This window comes from Salvelinus fontinalis, chromosome 42, assembly GCF_029448725.1.
Source record: "Salvelinus fontinalis isolate EN_2023a chromosome 42, ASM2944872v1, whole genome shotgun sequence".
In the NCBI taxonomy this organism is placed as follows: domain Eukaryota; kingdom Metazoa; phylum Chordata; class Actinopteri; order Salmoniformes; family Salmonidae; genus Salvelinus; species Salvelinus fontinalis.
In genome coordinates, this window is record NC_074706.1 from 10849614 (window position 1) to 10864645 (window position 15032).

The 15032-nt window shown below is 42.9% G+C and overlaps 1 protein-coding gene and 1 long non-coding RNA gene across 4 annotated transcripts in view; one reads left to right on the top strand and one right to left on the bottom strand.

Moving 5' to 3' along the window:
- Positions 1-2554: 2554 nt before the first annotated feature.
- LOC129841028 (uncharacterized) lies at positions 2555-5998 on the bottom strand. Its single transcript, XR_008757271.1, has 2 exons — positions 5915-5998; positions 2555-3771 (listed from the first exon to the last, which is right to left on the bottom strand). It is a non-coding gene; the product is annotated as an uncharacterized LOC129841028 (long non-coding RNA).
- Positions 5944-15032, top strand: part of LOC129841026 (lipopolysaccharide-responsive and beige-like anchor protein) — a 329530-nt gene continuing 320441 nt past the window's right edge. For all 3 annotated transcript variants that reach the window (XM_055909138.1, XM_055909136.1, XM_055909137.1), the window contains exon 1: positions 5944-6126. In XM_055909138.1, the coding sequence (XP_055765113.1) occupies positions 5944-6126 (183 nt within the window). The remainder of the gene's footprint in view (positions 6127-15032) is intronic.

Below are 15032 nucleotides of genomic sequence, written 5' to 3' on the forward strand. Positions count from 1 at the left end.
AGTAGCATTTCAATCAGTTACGTCACTTGCTCTGAGACTTAAGTAGTGTTGCCCCTTGCTCTGCAAGGGCCGCGGCTTTTGTGGAGCGATGGGTAACGATGCTTCGCGGTTGACTGTTGTTGATGTGTGCAGAGGGTCCCTGGTTCGCGCCCGTGTCGGGGCGAGGGGACGGTTTAAAGTTATACTGTTACATCCACATGTAGAACCCTCTGTGGACAGGGTTCTTCATGGAACCAAAAAGAGTTCTACATGGAACCAAAAAAGGTTCTTCAAAGGGTTCTCTTATGGGGACAGCCGAAGAACCCTTTTAAGTTCTAGATAGCACTCTTTTTCTAAGATTCTATACAGTATCTGAAAGGTACTCTTTAATGTTCAACATATGTCCTAATGTTGGTGAGGCCTAATTTGGCCAAATCCCTCATATGTACTGTATACATAAATCATATACAGTGTATAAATGAGTCTGTGAATGTGCATGTTAGAGACACGTTGTAACACCTAGTGAAGATTAATTTAAATAGAATGAATAACATTGTCACGTTCCTGACCTATTTATGTTAGTTTGTTATGTGTGTTAGTTGGTCAGGACGTGAGGTTGGGTGGGCATTCTATGTTTTCTGTTTCTGTGTTGGTTTTGGGTTGCCTGGTATGGCTCTTAATTAGAGGCAGGTGTTTGGCGTTCCTCTAATTAAGAGTCATATTTAGGTAGGCGTTGTCACAGTGTTCGTTGTGGGTGATTGTCTTCCGTGTCTGTGTAATTGTTTGCACCATACGGGACTGTTACGGTTTGTTCGGTTTGTGCAGTCTAATTGTCCTATTCGTGCGTTCTTCTTGTTTTATGTGAGTTCGTCGTTTAGGTCTGTCTACACCGTTTGTTGTTTTGTTAGTTTAGTCATTTTCGTGTTTTGTTAAATAAATTATGTCGTTAAACTCCACTGCGCCTTGGTTCGATCACTACTGTAACGGACCGCCTTTACAAACATTCCTGTCATCTCCTTGTCAGGGATAATCCCTGATCAGGAGAATGGAAGTGGGGGTCTTTAAAGCTCAACAACCATCCAACATGGATTAAGTTCTTATCTTGTCACTGAAAACGTTTTGAACCCCTCACCTGGCTTTAAAATCAGCAGGTGCCCAAAAAGGTCTTACTCTGGTCACTGAAAACGTTTTGACCTTCTCGCCTGGTTGATGTCAACAACCAAAATCAAGAGAGGTGCAGCATCCTCTTCTCTCACAACATGCCCCCAAAAAACCTTATCTTGATTGCCTGCCATATTGCCTGCCTTCTGTAGCTTGCTGCTAAAAATCAGCCTCCTATTCAGAAAGGCATCATCATCATCATCATCATCATCACAAGGATAAATTTACCCACTGGGCACACACTGGTTGAATCAACGTTGCTTGCTTTCCAAACTGTACATTTTTTTCCCACGATTCTATTTCGAAATTTGCAAAAGGCAAACCGACAGCCGCATAGAATATAATCCATAGATGGCAGTTCCCATTTAAATCGGGACTGGCAGCCAATGATAGTGTACCCAGGAGTTTAACACTCAAATTGCCAGGGTAAGAGGTTCCAAATCCCTTTGATGTATTATATGTCTATGGCCACAATGCAACAAGCTGTACATTTGGCATGCATTCTGGCCAAATTGCGGCCTCCAGACTGTAGGCAACCGCTAACTGCCAAAATAAAGGAAACACTTGAGAAAGTGAGAGATACAAAGTGTATGTTATGGTGTGTGGGGTGCATTTTCCTGGCATGGTTTATGTCCACTTGTAGAATCTATGCCAAGGCGCATTGAAGCTGTTCTGGCAGCTTGTGGTGACCCAATACCCTAAGACACTTTATGCTGGTGTTTCCTTTATTTTGTCAGTTACCTGTATGCACTTTTGATTCAATTTAATCCAGTTATTTTATTGAAACTATTGATACTCTGTGGCTAAATTATGCTATCTGGGGTATTTTGAACATTGAGAGCAGGCTCCTGTGGATGGATAAAAAAAATGTAAAAATGTTTTTTTTGGCTCTTGGGCCCAGCCCCCGACTCACGCAATTGACCAGTCACATTTATTTATTATGCAGTTTTTTATTAATCGGTTACCCAATCATGGCAGTTACCCACGTGGGCCTCATACCTCCTCTCCTCCCCCCATCTGATGATTAGTAGAGCGGCAGCAGCAGGTTGTCTACATCCATTGAGAGAGGGGTCCTTAATCCTCCTGTGGTTGGCAGTTTCATTAAAAAATATATAATATATACTGTATATATGCTTCTTGGGCCCCCCACTGGCCTGGGCCCAGGGGCTTGCATTAAACCGGCCCTGTCCATGTCATTTCAACAAAATGACATTGAACCAAAGTGAAATAGACCTTGAATTGACATCTGTGCCCAGTGGGTAGTCTCTGGAGAGACATGTGTAATTCCCTCTTGTCATCATAATGCAACAGCCTTCACTCAGCTTAGTTTTCTGATCGAATCTGCCCCATGGGGGTTCAAAGTAAATCCAAGCTTCACGCAGAATACATTTCTTAAAGAAAACAGTCAAGAGGATGTGTGTTCGAACCGTATGGTTTTAGCAGCCTTTATTTGTTCAGGAGATTTAAAAAATATATATTTTCCTCAGGTATTGATTTGGAAGGATATAATGAATGTTCATCCAATCAAAAGATGATAGGACTTTGACACAAAGCTGTGTGAGTAGCTGAATTCATTAATGCGCTGTGGAACACAAAAGACAAAACAAGAAAATGTTGTAAATTAAATGTGTATTTAATTTACATCATCAAGGTTGCAGTTCAACAGCCCACTATGAAATAAAAGTTACTATATCAACACTCTCTCTTACTTTCATTTTGTAGGTTACCCCAGGTAAGTCAGTGCAAAAGTGTCTTGACTTGAACACACTCAACGTAGCCTGCATGTAAATTAAAGCATTGCACTGTAGTAAGCACTTATATTTCAGGTCACTGCTACTGAGACCAACCTTGACTTTGTCTACGTCCCAAATGGAAACCTATTCCCTTTACAGTGCACTTCTTTTAAACAGAGCCCCCTATTCCCCATTTGGGCTCTGGTCAAATGTAGTGCACATTAAAAGGAACAGGGTGCCATTTGGGACGCATCCTCTGTCTGATGCTGGAACTCAACTGACTGCCTTGTGTCCCAGTGTCCCCAGGGAGAGGGACTGCTTGTGAGGTCAAAAGAATTGTGGCGCTGCCTGACTCCTTGGCAACAGCACTAGAACTGCGTCCTAAAATGGCACATTATTCCCCACACAGTGCACTCCTTTTGACGAGAGCCTTATGGGCCCTGGTCAAAAGTAGTGCACTATATAGGGAATATTGTGCCATTTAGGATGCAGCCTAGGACTGGGAGCCATCCCACATCCCACTGAGCAACTGAAGTCATCCTGTATCAGAGCCTCCTAGGAGATGAGAGGAGACACACATCCTTATAATGCAATAACGATCTTTGTTCAAATACATTGCATTTGATCTTTGATTACATTTCAATCATACATAGGCTGTTCAATATACGTAGGCTAAATTAAATATAAATCTATCTGACAATGTATCTATTTGGTCTCATAAACGTCTTAAACAAGTTTCAAGTTTTAATGTCACGTGCACAATTACAGTGCAATGCCTTTCTTGCAACATGGGTCAGTGACTGGAAGAGGCAGGAGAAGCATCGCTGTCACATCGTTTTAATGTCTGGTTTCTATCACCTCCGGTTGCATTACAGCTGTCAATGTTCCACTGCATGGACTGTAGAGAGAAGCATCACAATTTACACATCTCATGTGAATATGACTTACATTTTTTTTTACAGCAGGACATTATTATGTCTACTCTTATTTTTAGCAATAATATAAACATGTTTACAAATGTTTCCCCTTCTATACAACTGTAACCATGGTTGCATAATGTGGGTAGATAATGCAGAAAGTCTGCCTATAGGAAAAAAATAAACATTATATTGACAACCATTATTACAGCCTAATCCTTAGAGTTTTTATATGCAATTTGTTTAATGCAAAATCTCTGGTATGTCTTTGATAGCACAGCAGTAGATGACTCCTGACTCGAGCAAGTATATTCCTCTTGCCTTTAGCCGTCTCTGCATTATAGGCCAACCAGCTGCAATATGAGATGAAATTGTACACTAGACTCTATTCCGTTGGAACCGAATATTTGTGAATCCCTACTCGTTTCCTGTATGATAAGCCTCCCCTATGTCCCTGGCATGAACAAGTCCACAGCGCCATCCACCTGGGCTACACCTGAGACCATATCAACGCCTGAGACACCCTGTCGAAGTCACTCGATGCCCACTGCGCATGCTCCACTCATTACTGTTCTCTTAGAAGCAGGATATTATGCTTGCAGCACGATCGCGGATTTTTTCCCCCGTAAATAAGAGTCCCCATGTAAATACATGCTAAACTTTGGAAATATCGATACTGGAATGTTGAAAGCTATTGTGTAGGCTACATTTAAAGAAATACACGTTTAATAAAATACAAATATATGTTATTGGAATTATTCAATAGAGTCTGCAAAACTTAAATTGGTCTCTTGTGCTAGGCAATGGGTACTTTTTGGGTTGTAGAGAAAAAACGTTACTATCTGTCTCATATAAACTCTGGTGGGAAATACTCAGTCACATCTCTACTAACCAAATATAATTAGCTTTGGCGGTGGACTGTGTCGCACAGCCTGCTGCTGGCTTTTCACTCCACCCCTCCATAGTTCCCAATGCAGTACACTGTTGTAGACTCTACATGGGATACATATTGGCTTGTAAAGATTACTTTTCTACCTGCCTCAGATAAAGTGTGGTGTGAAATACTCAGTAAATACTCAGCCAGCAGCAGACCGTGTGACACAGTCCCCTTCAAAAAGGACACATATTTGGTTATTAGAGACCCTACTGAGTATTTTCCACCCCACATTAGCTGAGACAGGTATAAAAGTTACCTCTACAGCACAATATTCTGTATGTGCTGGTGCTGTAGTTTATTATTATTTTTTATTTCATAAATGACCTATTGCCTTTTCTTGTTGGCACAGTAAAAGTGGCCATTGATTCAAATGTAATTTATTTTGAATTGTAATGTTTTGAAATGCGGGCTTTTATTTTAAAGGTTTCGTCGTTACCATACGAACATAACGTCATCATTTGTGCCGCTGGCAGAATACTGGTATAATACTGTCATGGCGGGGAAGAGCTGTAGCAGCGGGTAAATCAGGAAGAGAAAGCGCTGTAAGTGGGTTAACACTGAAATTTGAACAAGTCTAGCAGTTTTTAGGGCATGACCGAGTGGATGACTGCTGCCCCTTGTCGAGCACCACTGGCGCTGTTGCTGTACTTGAGCCACGTTTAGGAGTTCTTGCTCATGACAGCACTACCTGTCAAGCCTGCTGTGACAATAGCAAGTTCTACTGCTGTAGCCTGGCTGGACTAGTGAAGAAATGAAAGTCGCAGGTGCCTCTTCTATTTTGACAGAGGGGAGGAAGGGCAAGGTCTCTGCGACTTGCCTTTAGAACCAAATCTTATTAAGCCGGTCCATTTTAGTGAACGGTTTTTGATGCATTATTTCATTCGCCTCCTTATCAAGTTTCCGACCAGGGGAGAGGAGTTCTACATGGAAACGCAGTGACAACTCCAATGTCGCGGTGTCATCGGCTAGAAATCCAACTCTCGTGCGCCTGTGCCTTTCGCGGACTACAAAACATACTTTGTTGACTCGAAGGCTTATTTTGGTAACTGTTTTGAATGGGGAGGGAAATATTTTCGTTGTTTACCTCCAGACTGTCGACATAGCTGGAAAGAGGATACCATTGTTTTTTTCTTTCACCGACTTTACTGTATCCAATTACCGCCTTTAGGGGTGAACAGGTGCCTTACCTGTTAACGCCACCTGTCCTCCTGTAACAATGGCTAGCGAGGAGACGCCTGGTGCTGGGCGACCAACCGGGCAAGGTGATGGAGCTGCGGCGGTGTCGCTCAACCCTGGGATCCCAATCCGAGGAATCAAAATGAAATTCGCTGTCCTAGCCGGCCTGGTGGAAGTTGGGGAAGTTTCCAACCGGGACATTGTGGAGACCGTCTTCAACCTGGTAAGCTGATTATCGGAAGCCACACTCTATTCTAAATAGTCCCTGGAAACCGTCCATAGACGATCATGTTACACGTTGCTCTGTCTACCAACCTGCCTTTTCTATTTTTCTGGTACACCTTAGGCTACCTCCTGGCCACAATATTTGTTTATAATGAAGGCTATATTGTGACTAGGCTACTTCATTAGCTAGCCTACTATATGGTCCAATAGCTGAGTAACTTACATAATATTTACTTTCCATGATAAGGTAACTAGCGTAGTAGGCTATGCGGAACTAGGCTATAGCCTATTAGTTAGAAATGTGTGGGCTAATAGTGCATACGAGTTTTCGTTTAGAAAAATTATGTTTATAGCCCTACAGTGGTGTCGTAATACCCATAAAACCTAGCGATCCAGGGAAATGGTTCCAATTGTTTTTTCCACCATCCGTTTTTTCCCATAGGGGATTTTAGAAACATTTAAAATAAGGTCTGTGTTTTGTGTAGGCTTACCCTGGCGTACGTTTTGATAACCATGTAAATCTCTCTCTGACAACTTGTATCAATATATTCGGCTCTATTTACTCTCAGATTCGTATACATCATGCAAAACTACAAATCCCTGCAAGCTCCTGTACGTCATCTCAAGCTGACACCTTTGCTAACAGGTATTGTGACAATTTAAAACGTGCACAAGACAGTTCTCAGAATTGTCCATTTTGAAGAAATATAGCCAATTTATTCAGTACTACATTAGATTAGATACATTAGATAGTTAATCCAGAGATTCTTACCTTTGCCTCGATTTGTCAGTCTTCTCCAGATCATCATGGCATTTGTAGTTCTTTATGATAGCCACATTAGCAGCTAATTAGCATTTCAGTTTTGGGTGGTAAATACAGGTGAATATATTAATAAGTCACCTTGTCCTAGAGAGATTTACACGGTTATCAAAACGTCACGCCAAGGTAAGCCTTCATGAAACACAGCCCTCATTTGAAGTGTTTCTTAAATCCCCTATGGGAAAAATGAATGGTAGAAAAAATATTGGAACCGTTTCCCTGTTTGACCGCTAGATTTGATAGGTATTATGACTCCTACTGTGCCACTCTATAGGTACTAAAGTGACACTTTCGTAACAGTTCTACAGTGGGAGTGTAATAGACACAAGTGTATACTTGTTGGACTATAATTAAATGGGAAAAGGGCCTACATGATATCTGTCATGATTTCAGTTTGTTTAAAAGAGGTGTGTCATATTTCATGATAGTCTGCTCAAATTGCACAATATTATTCTAAGGTATCTCTGCAAGGTCTCGCTCTCTCTCTATCTCTCTCTCTCTCTCTGTATCTCTCTCTCTGTATCTCTCTCTCGTTGGCTGCAGACATTGAGGCTCAGGTCTAGGAATGAATGACGCTAATAGAGGATAGGCTAGTGAGTTGCTGAAGCAGAGCATGGAGGGTTAAGTGGAAAAAGAGCAGGAAAGGTTGGCAGTTAATGAGAACGGGAGGAAGAACTGGCAAAACTGCTTTGTCACTGTGGCAGCACAATGGAGTCTCTTACACACACACACACACACACACACACACACACACACACACACACACACACACACACACACACACACACACACACACACACACACACACACACACACACAGAGCGAGAGATGCTCATCCCCATTCATCACAGTAAGCTCCATCACACCTACTGGGAGGGGTGGGGCACGGTGGCACTGTAACCTCTCTGCCTCCCCACGTGAACACTAACTCCCTCATGGAGTCAGCCAGTCAGCCCTCACCCTCAGGTAGCCGTGAGGAAAGTGGATAAGTGTCTGGCTGCTGGAACAATGCCTTAGCATTTAGAATGCTGTTTCAAATGTCAGGCCAAATATAGAAACCCAAGCATGATTTTTTTGGGGGGGGGGGAACGGGGTGTCAAACATTTTTTTCTGTCGTTCATGTCTTTCAGTTGAACAATATCACAGTGGTACTAGTTTTATGCACCGTCGTGTTTCCGAGCTCTGTTTTCAGCTTTGTGCTGCTGACCTGCACGGTGTGTGATTAAACCCAGAAATATTATGCCTCCAGCGACGTGTCTATTATAAAGTGCATATTCATGATAGTTTCTTTATCCAGAGAGGAGAAGACACAATTGCAGTACACAGAAATGAGCAGTAGAGACAACTTGCCAGGTCTACGTTGTGCCAGAGTGAGGGGATCTTTCAGGCTGTTGCACATCCCAAATGGCACCCTATTCCCTACATTCTGCACTACTTTTGACAAGAGCCATATGGGACCTATGTCAAAATTAGTGCACTATATAGGGAATAGGGTGCCATTTGGGATATAACGCGAGTCCCTGGGCCTACTGATGCGTTTGTACCTGACCTGTCTCCCCTCCATTCTCTCTTGTTTGTTTAGCATGGTCAATGTCGTTTGAGGGTTTTGAGACATGGCACTTTGCATTTCATGCTCTGTGCTCTTCTTTCTGATCTCTCCTTCTACTCTCTCTCTCTCTCTCTCTCTGATGGATTTATCATAATGGCTGGAACCTCCTCTCTCCAGAAGTGGCTAATTTGCAGTCGCTCTGCGGATGACTCACACCCCCATTGTTAGGTCAAAGGCAAAATGAATTTTTCCTCAAACAAATCCCTCTCAAATGAATAGGATATCCAGCCAGACTTAGGACAGCGCAAAGGATCATGGGTAGCGTAACATTCTGAATTAGGGCTGTCCCCGACTAAAAAAAATCTTGGTCTACCAAGAGTCGTTTGTTCTTCCGACTAATCGATTGGTCAACATTTTTAAACGTGTATTTTTCCATATGTAGACATCCTATGTGTTTTAATCAAATAAACTATATGCACGGAGCTTATCTGCTGCTTTTAAGCGCACTGTTTGATGAAATAATTAAGACACACAAATGACTAGAGGGAGCCAACCTAATTGATTTGTTTGTGCTCAGACTTGCTGTGCTGTGTTAATAAAGGCCTGTGAGTGACTGTGACTAGCATCCATTGTCTCTCTCCTCCATGCTGCAGTGACCACTACTGAACTTCAACAGTGTTTATCCCGCTGTCCATGTTGCTGAAGCTGCAACATAATTACAGCCATTTCTGACTGAAAAGTTCTATTACCAAAATCCCTCATTTGTTTAGGAAAAACATTCCCTATTCCCTCAACTAGTGATGCACCGATATGACATTTTTGGCCGATACCGATATTTAAAATTTTAGCGGCCTTTTAAGCATTCTAGTACAGTTAAATAGTTAACACACACACACATGGGCGCAGCAGTCTAAGGCACTGCATCTCACTGCAAGAGGCGTCTCTGGTTCGAATCCAGGCTGTATCACATCCGGACGTGATTGGGAGTCCCATAGGGCAGCGCACAGTTGGCCCAGCGTTGTCCGGGTTTAGCTGGGGTAGGCCGCCATTGTAAATAAGAATTTGTTCTTAACTGACTTGCCTAGTTAAATAAAGGTTACACACACACCACACTGATCAAAATTTATTTTGTTGGAATTTACGCATGTCCCCATTACCAGTAAAACAGAATCAAAACCTAATTCTTTCACTTACTTGCTGTGCTGTTTCATTGTTCATTTGTTCAGTCATTTCATTCTCAACCAGGTTTTCTATGGAACGCCGTTTGGGTCTTTGCGTGTCAAAAAATATACTATTTAACACTATTTGACGTGTCAAGTAAGCTTGTTGACCAATCAGGACCTGAATATGACTGCACATCACATAATAATTGAACGCGTTCATACATGTTTTACGTGTTGATTACTCTCACTTGTATTTCATATGTCACAACAATTCATCGATACGTATGCTATGATGCTGGTAAAGTTGTCTCGCACACGTACAGTGCTGGTCAAAAAATAGCTAGCTAGCTCATGGATGCAAACAATGTTCTTCCCCAAAAACATGGCAAACGACATCTGTTTCAGTAGCTATATAGTTAGCTAGCTAACTACACTGCTCAAAAAAATAAAGGGAACACTTAAACAACACTATGTAACTCCAAGTTAATCACACTTCTGTGAAATCAAACTGTCCACTTAGGAAGCAACACTGATTGACAATAAATTGCACATGCTGTTGTGCAAATGGAATAGACAAAAGGTGGAAATTATAGGCAATTAGCAAGACACCCCCAAAAAAGGAGTGATTCTGCAGGTGGTGATCACAGACCACTTCTCAGTTCCTATGCTTCCTGGCTGATGTTTTGGTCACTTTTGAATGCTGGCGGTGCTCTCACTCTAGTGGTAGCATGAGACGGAGTCTACAACCCACACAAGTGGCTCAGGTAGTGCAGTTTATCCAGGATGGCACATCAATGCGAGCTGTGGCAAGAAGGTTTGCTGTGTCTGTCAGCGTAGTGTCCAGAGCATGGAGGCGCTACCAGGAGACAGGCCAGTACATCAGGAGACGTGGAGGAGGCCGTAGGAGGGCAACAACCCAGCAGCAGGACCGCTACCTCCGCCTTTGTGCAAGGAGGTGCACTGCCAGAGCCCTGCAAAATGACCTCCAGCAGGCCACAAATGTGCATGTGTCAGCATATGGTCTCACAAGGGGTCTGAGGATCTCATCTCGGTACCAAATGGCAGTCAAGCTACCTCTGGCGAGCACATGGAGGGCTGTGCGGCCCCACAAAGAAATGCCACCCCACACCATGACTGACCCATCGCCAAACCGGTCATGCTGGAGGATGTTGCAGGCAGCAGAACGTTCTCCACGGCATCTCCAGACTCTGTCACGTCTGTCACATGTGCTCATGTGCTCAGTGTGAACCTGCTTTCATCTGTGAAGAGCACAGGGCGCCAGTGGCGAATTTGCCAATCTTGCTGTTCTCTGGCAAATGCCAAACGTCCTGCACAGTGTTGGGCTGTAAGCACAACCCCCACCTGTGGACGTCGGGCCCTCATACCACCCTCATGGAGTCTGTTTCTGACCGTTTGAGCAGACACATGCACATTTGTGGCCTGCTGGAGGTAATTTTGCAGGGCTCTGGCAGTGCACCTCCTTGCACAAAGGCGGAGGTAGCGGTCCTGCTGCTTTGTTGTTGCCTATAATTTCCACCTGTTGTCTATTCCATTTGCACAACAGCATGTGAAATTTATTGTCAATCAGTGTTGCTTCCTAAGTGGACAGTTTGATTTCACAGAAGTGTGATTGACTTGGAGTTACATTGTGTTGTTTAAGTGTTCCCTTTATTTTTTTGAGCAGTGTATATAGCTAGGTGTCATCATCTAAAATAACCCAAATTTATATGACCGTTCTTATTTGATTAATGGTGGTCGGAAGCTAGCCACAATTAGGATTAGCCACATTAGTGGACTTTGCGGTTATCCTTCAAAATAAAATATGGCATAGTTCTACTATTTGCATCACTGTCAATTACATACTTTTATTTTGAAGGCAAACCGCAAATTACACTATTGTGCCTAATCCTTTTTGTGGCTAGCTTCACAACCCGTTCCGGTCGAGCCTTTCTAGCCAGATGAAACTAGCTGGCTGCTTATAATGTTAGCTTTGGGCAACAGGGTTAAGTAGGTGGCTAGATATTTATTTTCATGAACTGAAGTTCAATTTCACTAGGCGAAGAAGTGGCAACCTAGCTAATACTTATTCACAATGATTCCTAAATAATTGCTAAGAATTATCAAAATAACTGCAGTTTTTACGGGTCATTGTTTTCAGGCTGGTTGTATTGGTGCTAGCTAGGTACCAAGCTAAAGCTAGCTACCCCAGAATTTGCGGTCCAACAAATTATGCTTTATTACCAATGCGGTATTGTAAACACATCGTTCGTGGCCTGTGTTTGCATACTTTTCTTGTACAGCTTTGACAGTTCTACTGTATCTATTTTGACATGCAAAGATCCAAACGGCGTTCCATAGTATGTATGTCATGAAGCTAGTGACACTATTACTGTGTAACTCCGGTAGGGCAACATCGGAAAAATAGCGCACTTGGTAGTGTTTACCGGTGCAGAGAACGGTTGATTGTCAAGGGAAATGAATTCCATTATCTTGGCTTTAATGGATTTCGCCTTTGAGTTGTCTCACTGAATTTTTTTTACTCTTTCAAATGACTGCTTGACTTGTTGACTGCTCGATCCACACAGCAGACATTGTGGGCTAGTTTAGGAATGCTGTGTTGCACGTATATGGCAAAATTTGACGTGGCGTCATTACGTCATGTACCTTCGTTATATAGGTATGCACGTCAGCTTTGACATCGGTTTTGCACATCGGCATTAAACTACACATCCGACTCCGATATGTTCAACGATATATCGTGCACAACTACCCTCAACCCTTGCTCTCTTTACGTGACACATGTATGCATCGCATGCACATGACCAATAGGGCCTGACCTATAGAATATTATAACAAACTCCGAACACGTGACAATAAAATGGATACAAAGGACGTGACAAACTCGAAACGGGAATGTACTTACTGGTTGCTCAGAAGGTAAAGGGTGAAGTCAGATGTGTGGTATAAATTTGACTAGTTGTGGAAAATACTGGAGATCAAGACAGAAGTTAATGAGCAAACACTGCGTCCATGTTATGTGTGGCAAACAGGTGCTGTTAGATTACAATATCATTTTTTGGACTGTTTGAAACAATGTAAACGGCACTAAATAAATTATCAGGTTACCAGAGTGTTGTAATATTTATTTTTGTAAAGCCTTTATTACAGCAAAGACTAAAAACAGTTGCATTCATTTGTGAATGCAATTTCTGAAATGGAACGGTTTATTTTGTTGTTTGCTAATTATTCAAGGATCACTTTATTTGATTTTAAAATGAAAATACTTGATTGCATTTAAAATCATGAATGATGTGACCACGTGTGATTATATGAATGATTGATTGATTGCTATAGCCTAAATAAGTATTGAAATGTAGTCCTAAGTAAGTTACGGTATTAATAAGACTAAACAGGAGGTGCTCTTTGGCCTACAACTCAGTGGTGGTTATACAAGGCTGCTATACTAAGCCTACTAATGATAATGACATTACTTATTATTATTATGATGATGATCATAATGAAAATAGTAATAATAGCAATAAGGAGATCAAGAAAAAGGAGTATTATTATTATTATTATTATTATTATTATTATTATTATTATAACTTTGCTATTATGCACATATGGTCTAGGAAGTTTTTATCGACTTCCGGCGCCGACCGAGATGGCCGCCTCGCTTCGCGTTCCTTGGAAAATATGCAGTATTTTGTTTTTTTATGTGTTATTTCTTACATTGGTACCCCAGGTGATCTTAGGTTTCATTACATACAGTCGGGAGGAACTACTGAATATTCGATTAACGTCAACTAACCATCGTTCCTACCAGGAATATGACTTTCCCGAAACGGATCCAGTGTTTTGCCTTCCACCCAATACAATGGATCTGATCCCAGCCGGTGACCCTACGCGACGCCGTAAAAGGGGCAAACGTAGCGGTCTCCTGGTCAGGCTTCGGAGACGGGCACATCGCGCTCCACTCCCTAGCATACTACTCGCCAATGTCCAGTCTCTTGACAATAAGGTCGATGAAATCCGAGCATGGGTAACATTCCAGAGAGACATCAGGGATTGCAACGTGCTCTGCTTCACGGAAACATGGCTAACTCAAGAGACGCTAACGGAGTCGGTGCAGCCAGCTGGTTTCTTCACGCATCGCGCCGACAGAAACAAACATCTTTCTGGTAAGAAGAGGGGCGGGGGGGTATGCCTCATGATTAACGAGACGTGGTGTGATCATCATAACAACACACAGGAACTCAAGTCATTCTGTTCACCTGATCTAGAACTCCTCACAATCAAATGTCGACCGCATTATCTACCAAGGGAATTCTCTTCGATCATAATCACAGCCGTATATATTCCCCCCCAAGCAGACACATCGATGGCCCTGAACGAACTCTATCTGACTCTTTGTAAACTGGAAACCACACACCCTGAGGCTGCATTCATCGTAGCTGGGGATTTTAACAAGGCTAATCTAAAAACAAAACTCCCTAAATTCTATCAGCATATCGATTGTGCTACCAGGGCTGGTAAAACCCTGGATCATTGTTATACTAACTTCCGCGACGCATATAAGGCCCTCCCCCGCCCTCCTTTCGGAAAAGCTGACCACGACTCCATTTTGTTGATTCCAGCCTACAAACAGAAACTAAAACAACAAGCTCCCGCGCTCAGGTCTGTTCAACGCTGGTCCGACCATTCTGATTCCACGCTTCAAGACTGCTTCGATCACGCGGATTGGAATATGTTCCGCATTGCGTCCAACAACAACATTGAAGAATATGCTGATTCGGTGAGCGAGTTCATTAGGAAGTGCATTGACGATGTCGTACCCACAGCAACGATTAAAACATTCCCAAACCAGAAACCGTGGATTGACGGCAGCATTCGCGTGAAACTGAAAGCGCGAACCACTGCTTTTAACCAGGGCAAGGTGACCGGAAACATGACCGAATACACACAGTGTAGCTATTCTCTCCGCAAGGCTATCAAACAGGCTAAGTCCCAGTACAGAGACAAAATAGAGTCGCAATTCAACAGCTCAGACACGAGGTATGTGGCAGGGTCTACAGTCTATCACGGATTACAAAAAGAAAACCAGCCCCGTCGCGGACCAGGATGTCTTGCTCCCAGACAGGCTAAATAACTTTTTTGCCCGCTTTGAGAACAATACAGTGCCACTGACACGGCCCGCTACCAAAACCTGCGGGCTCTCCTTCACTGCAGCCGAGGTGAGTAAAACATTTAAACGTGTTAACCCTCGCAAGGCTGCAGGCCCAGACGGCATTCCCAGCCGCGTCCTCAGAGCATGCGCAGACCAGCTGGCTGGTGTGTTTACGGACATATTCAATCAATCCTTATCCCAGTCT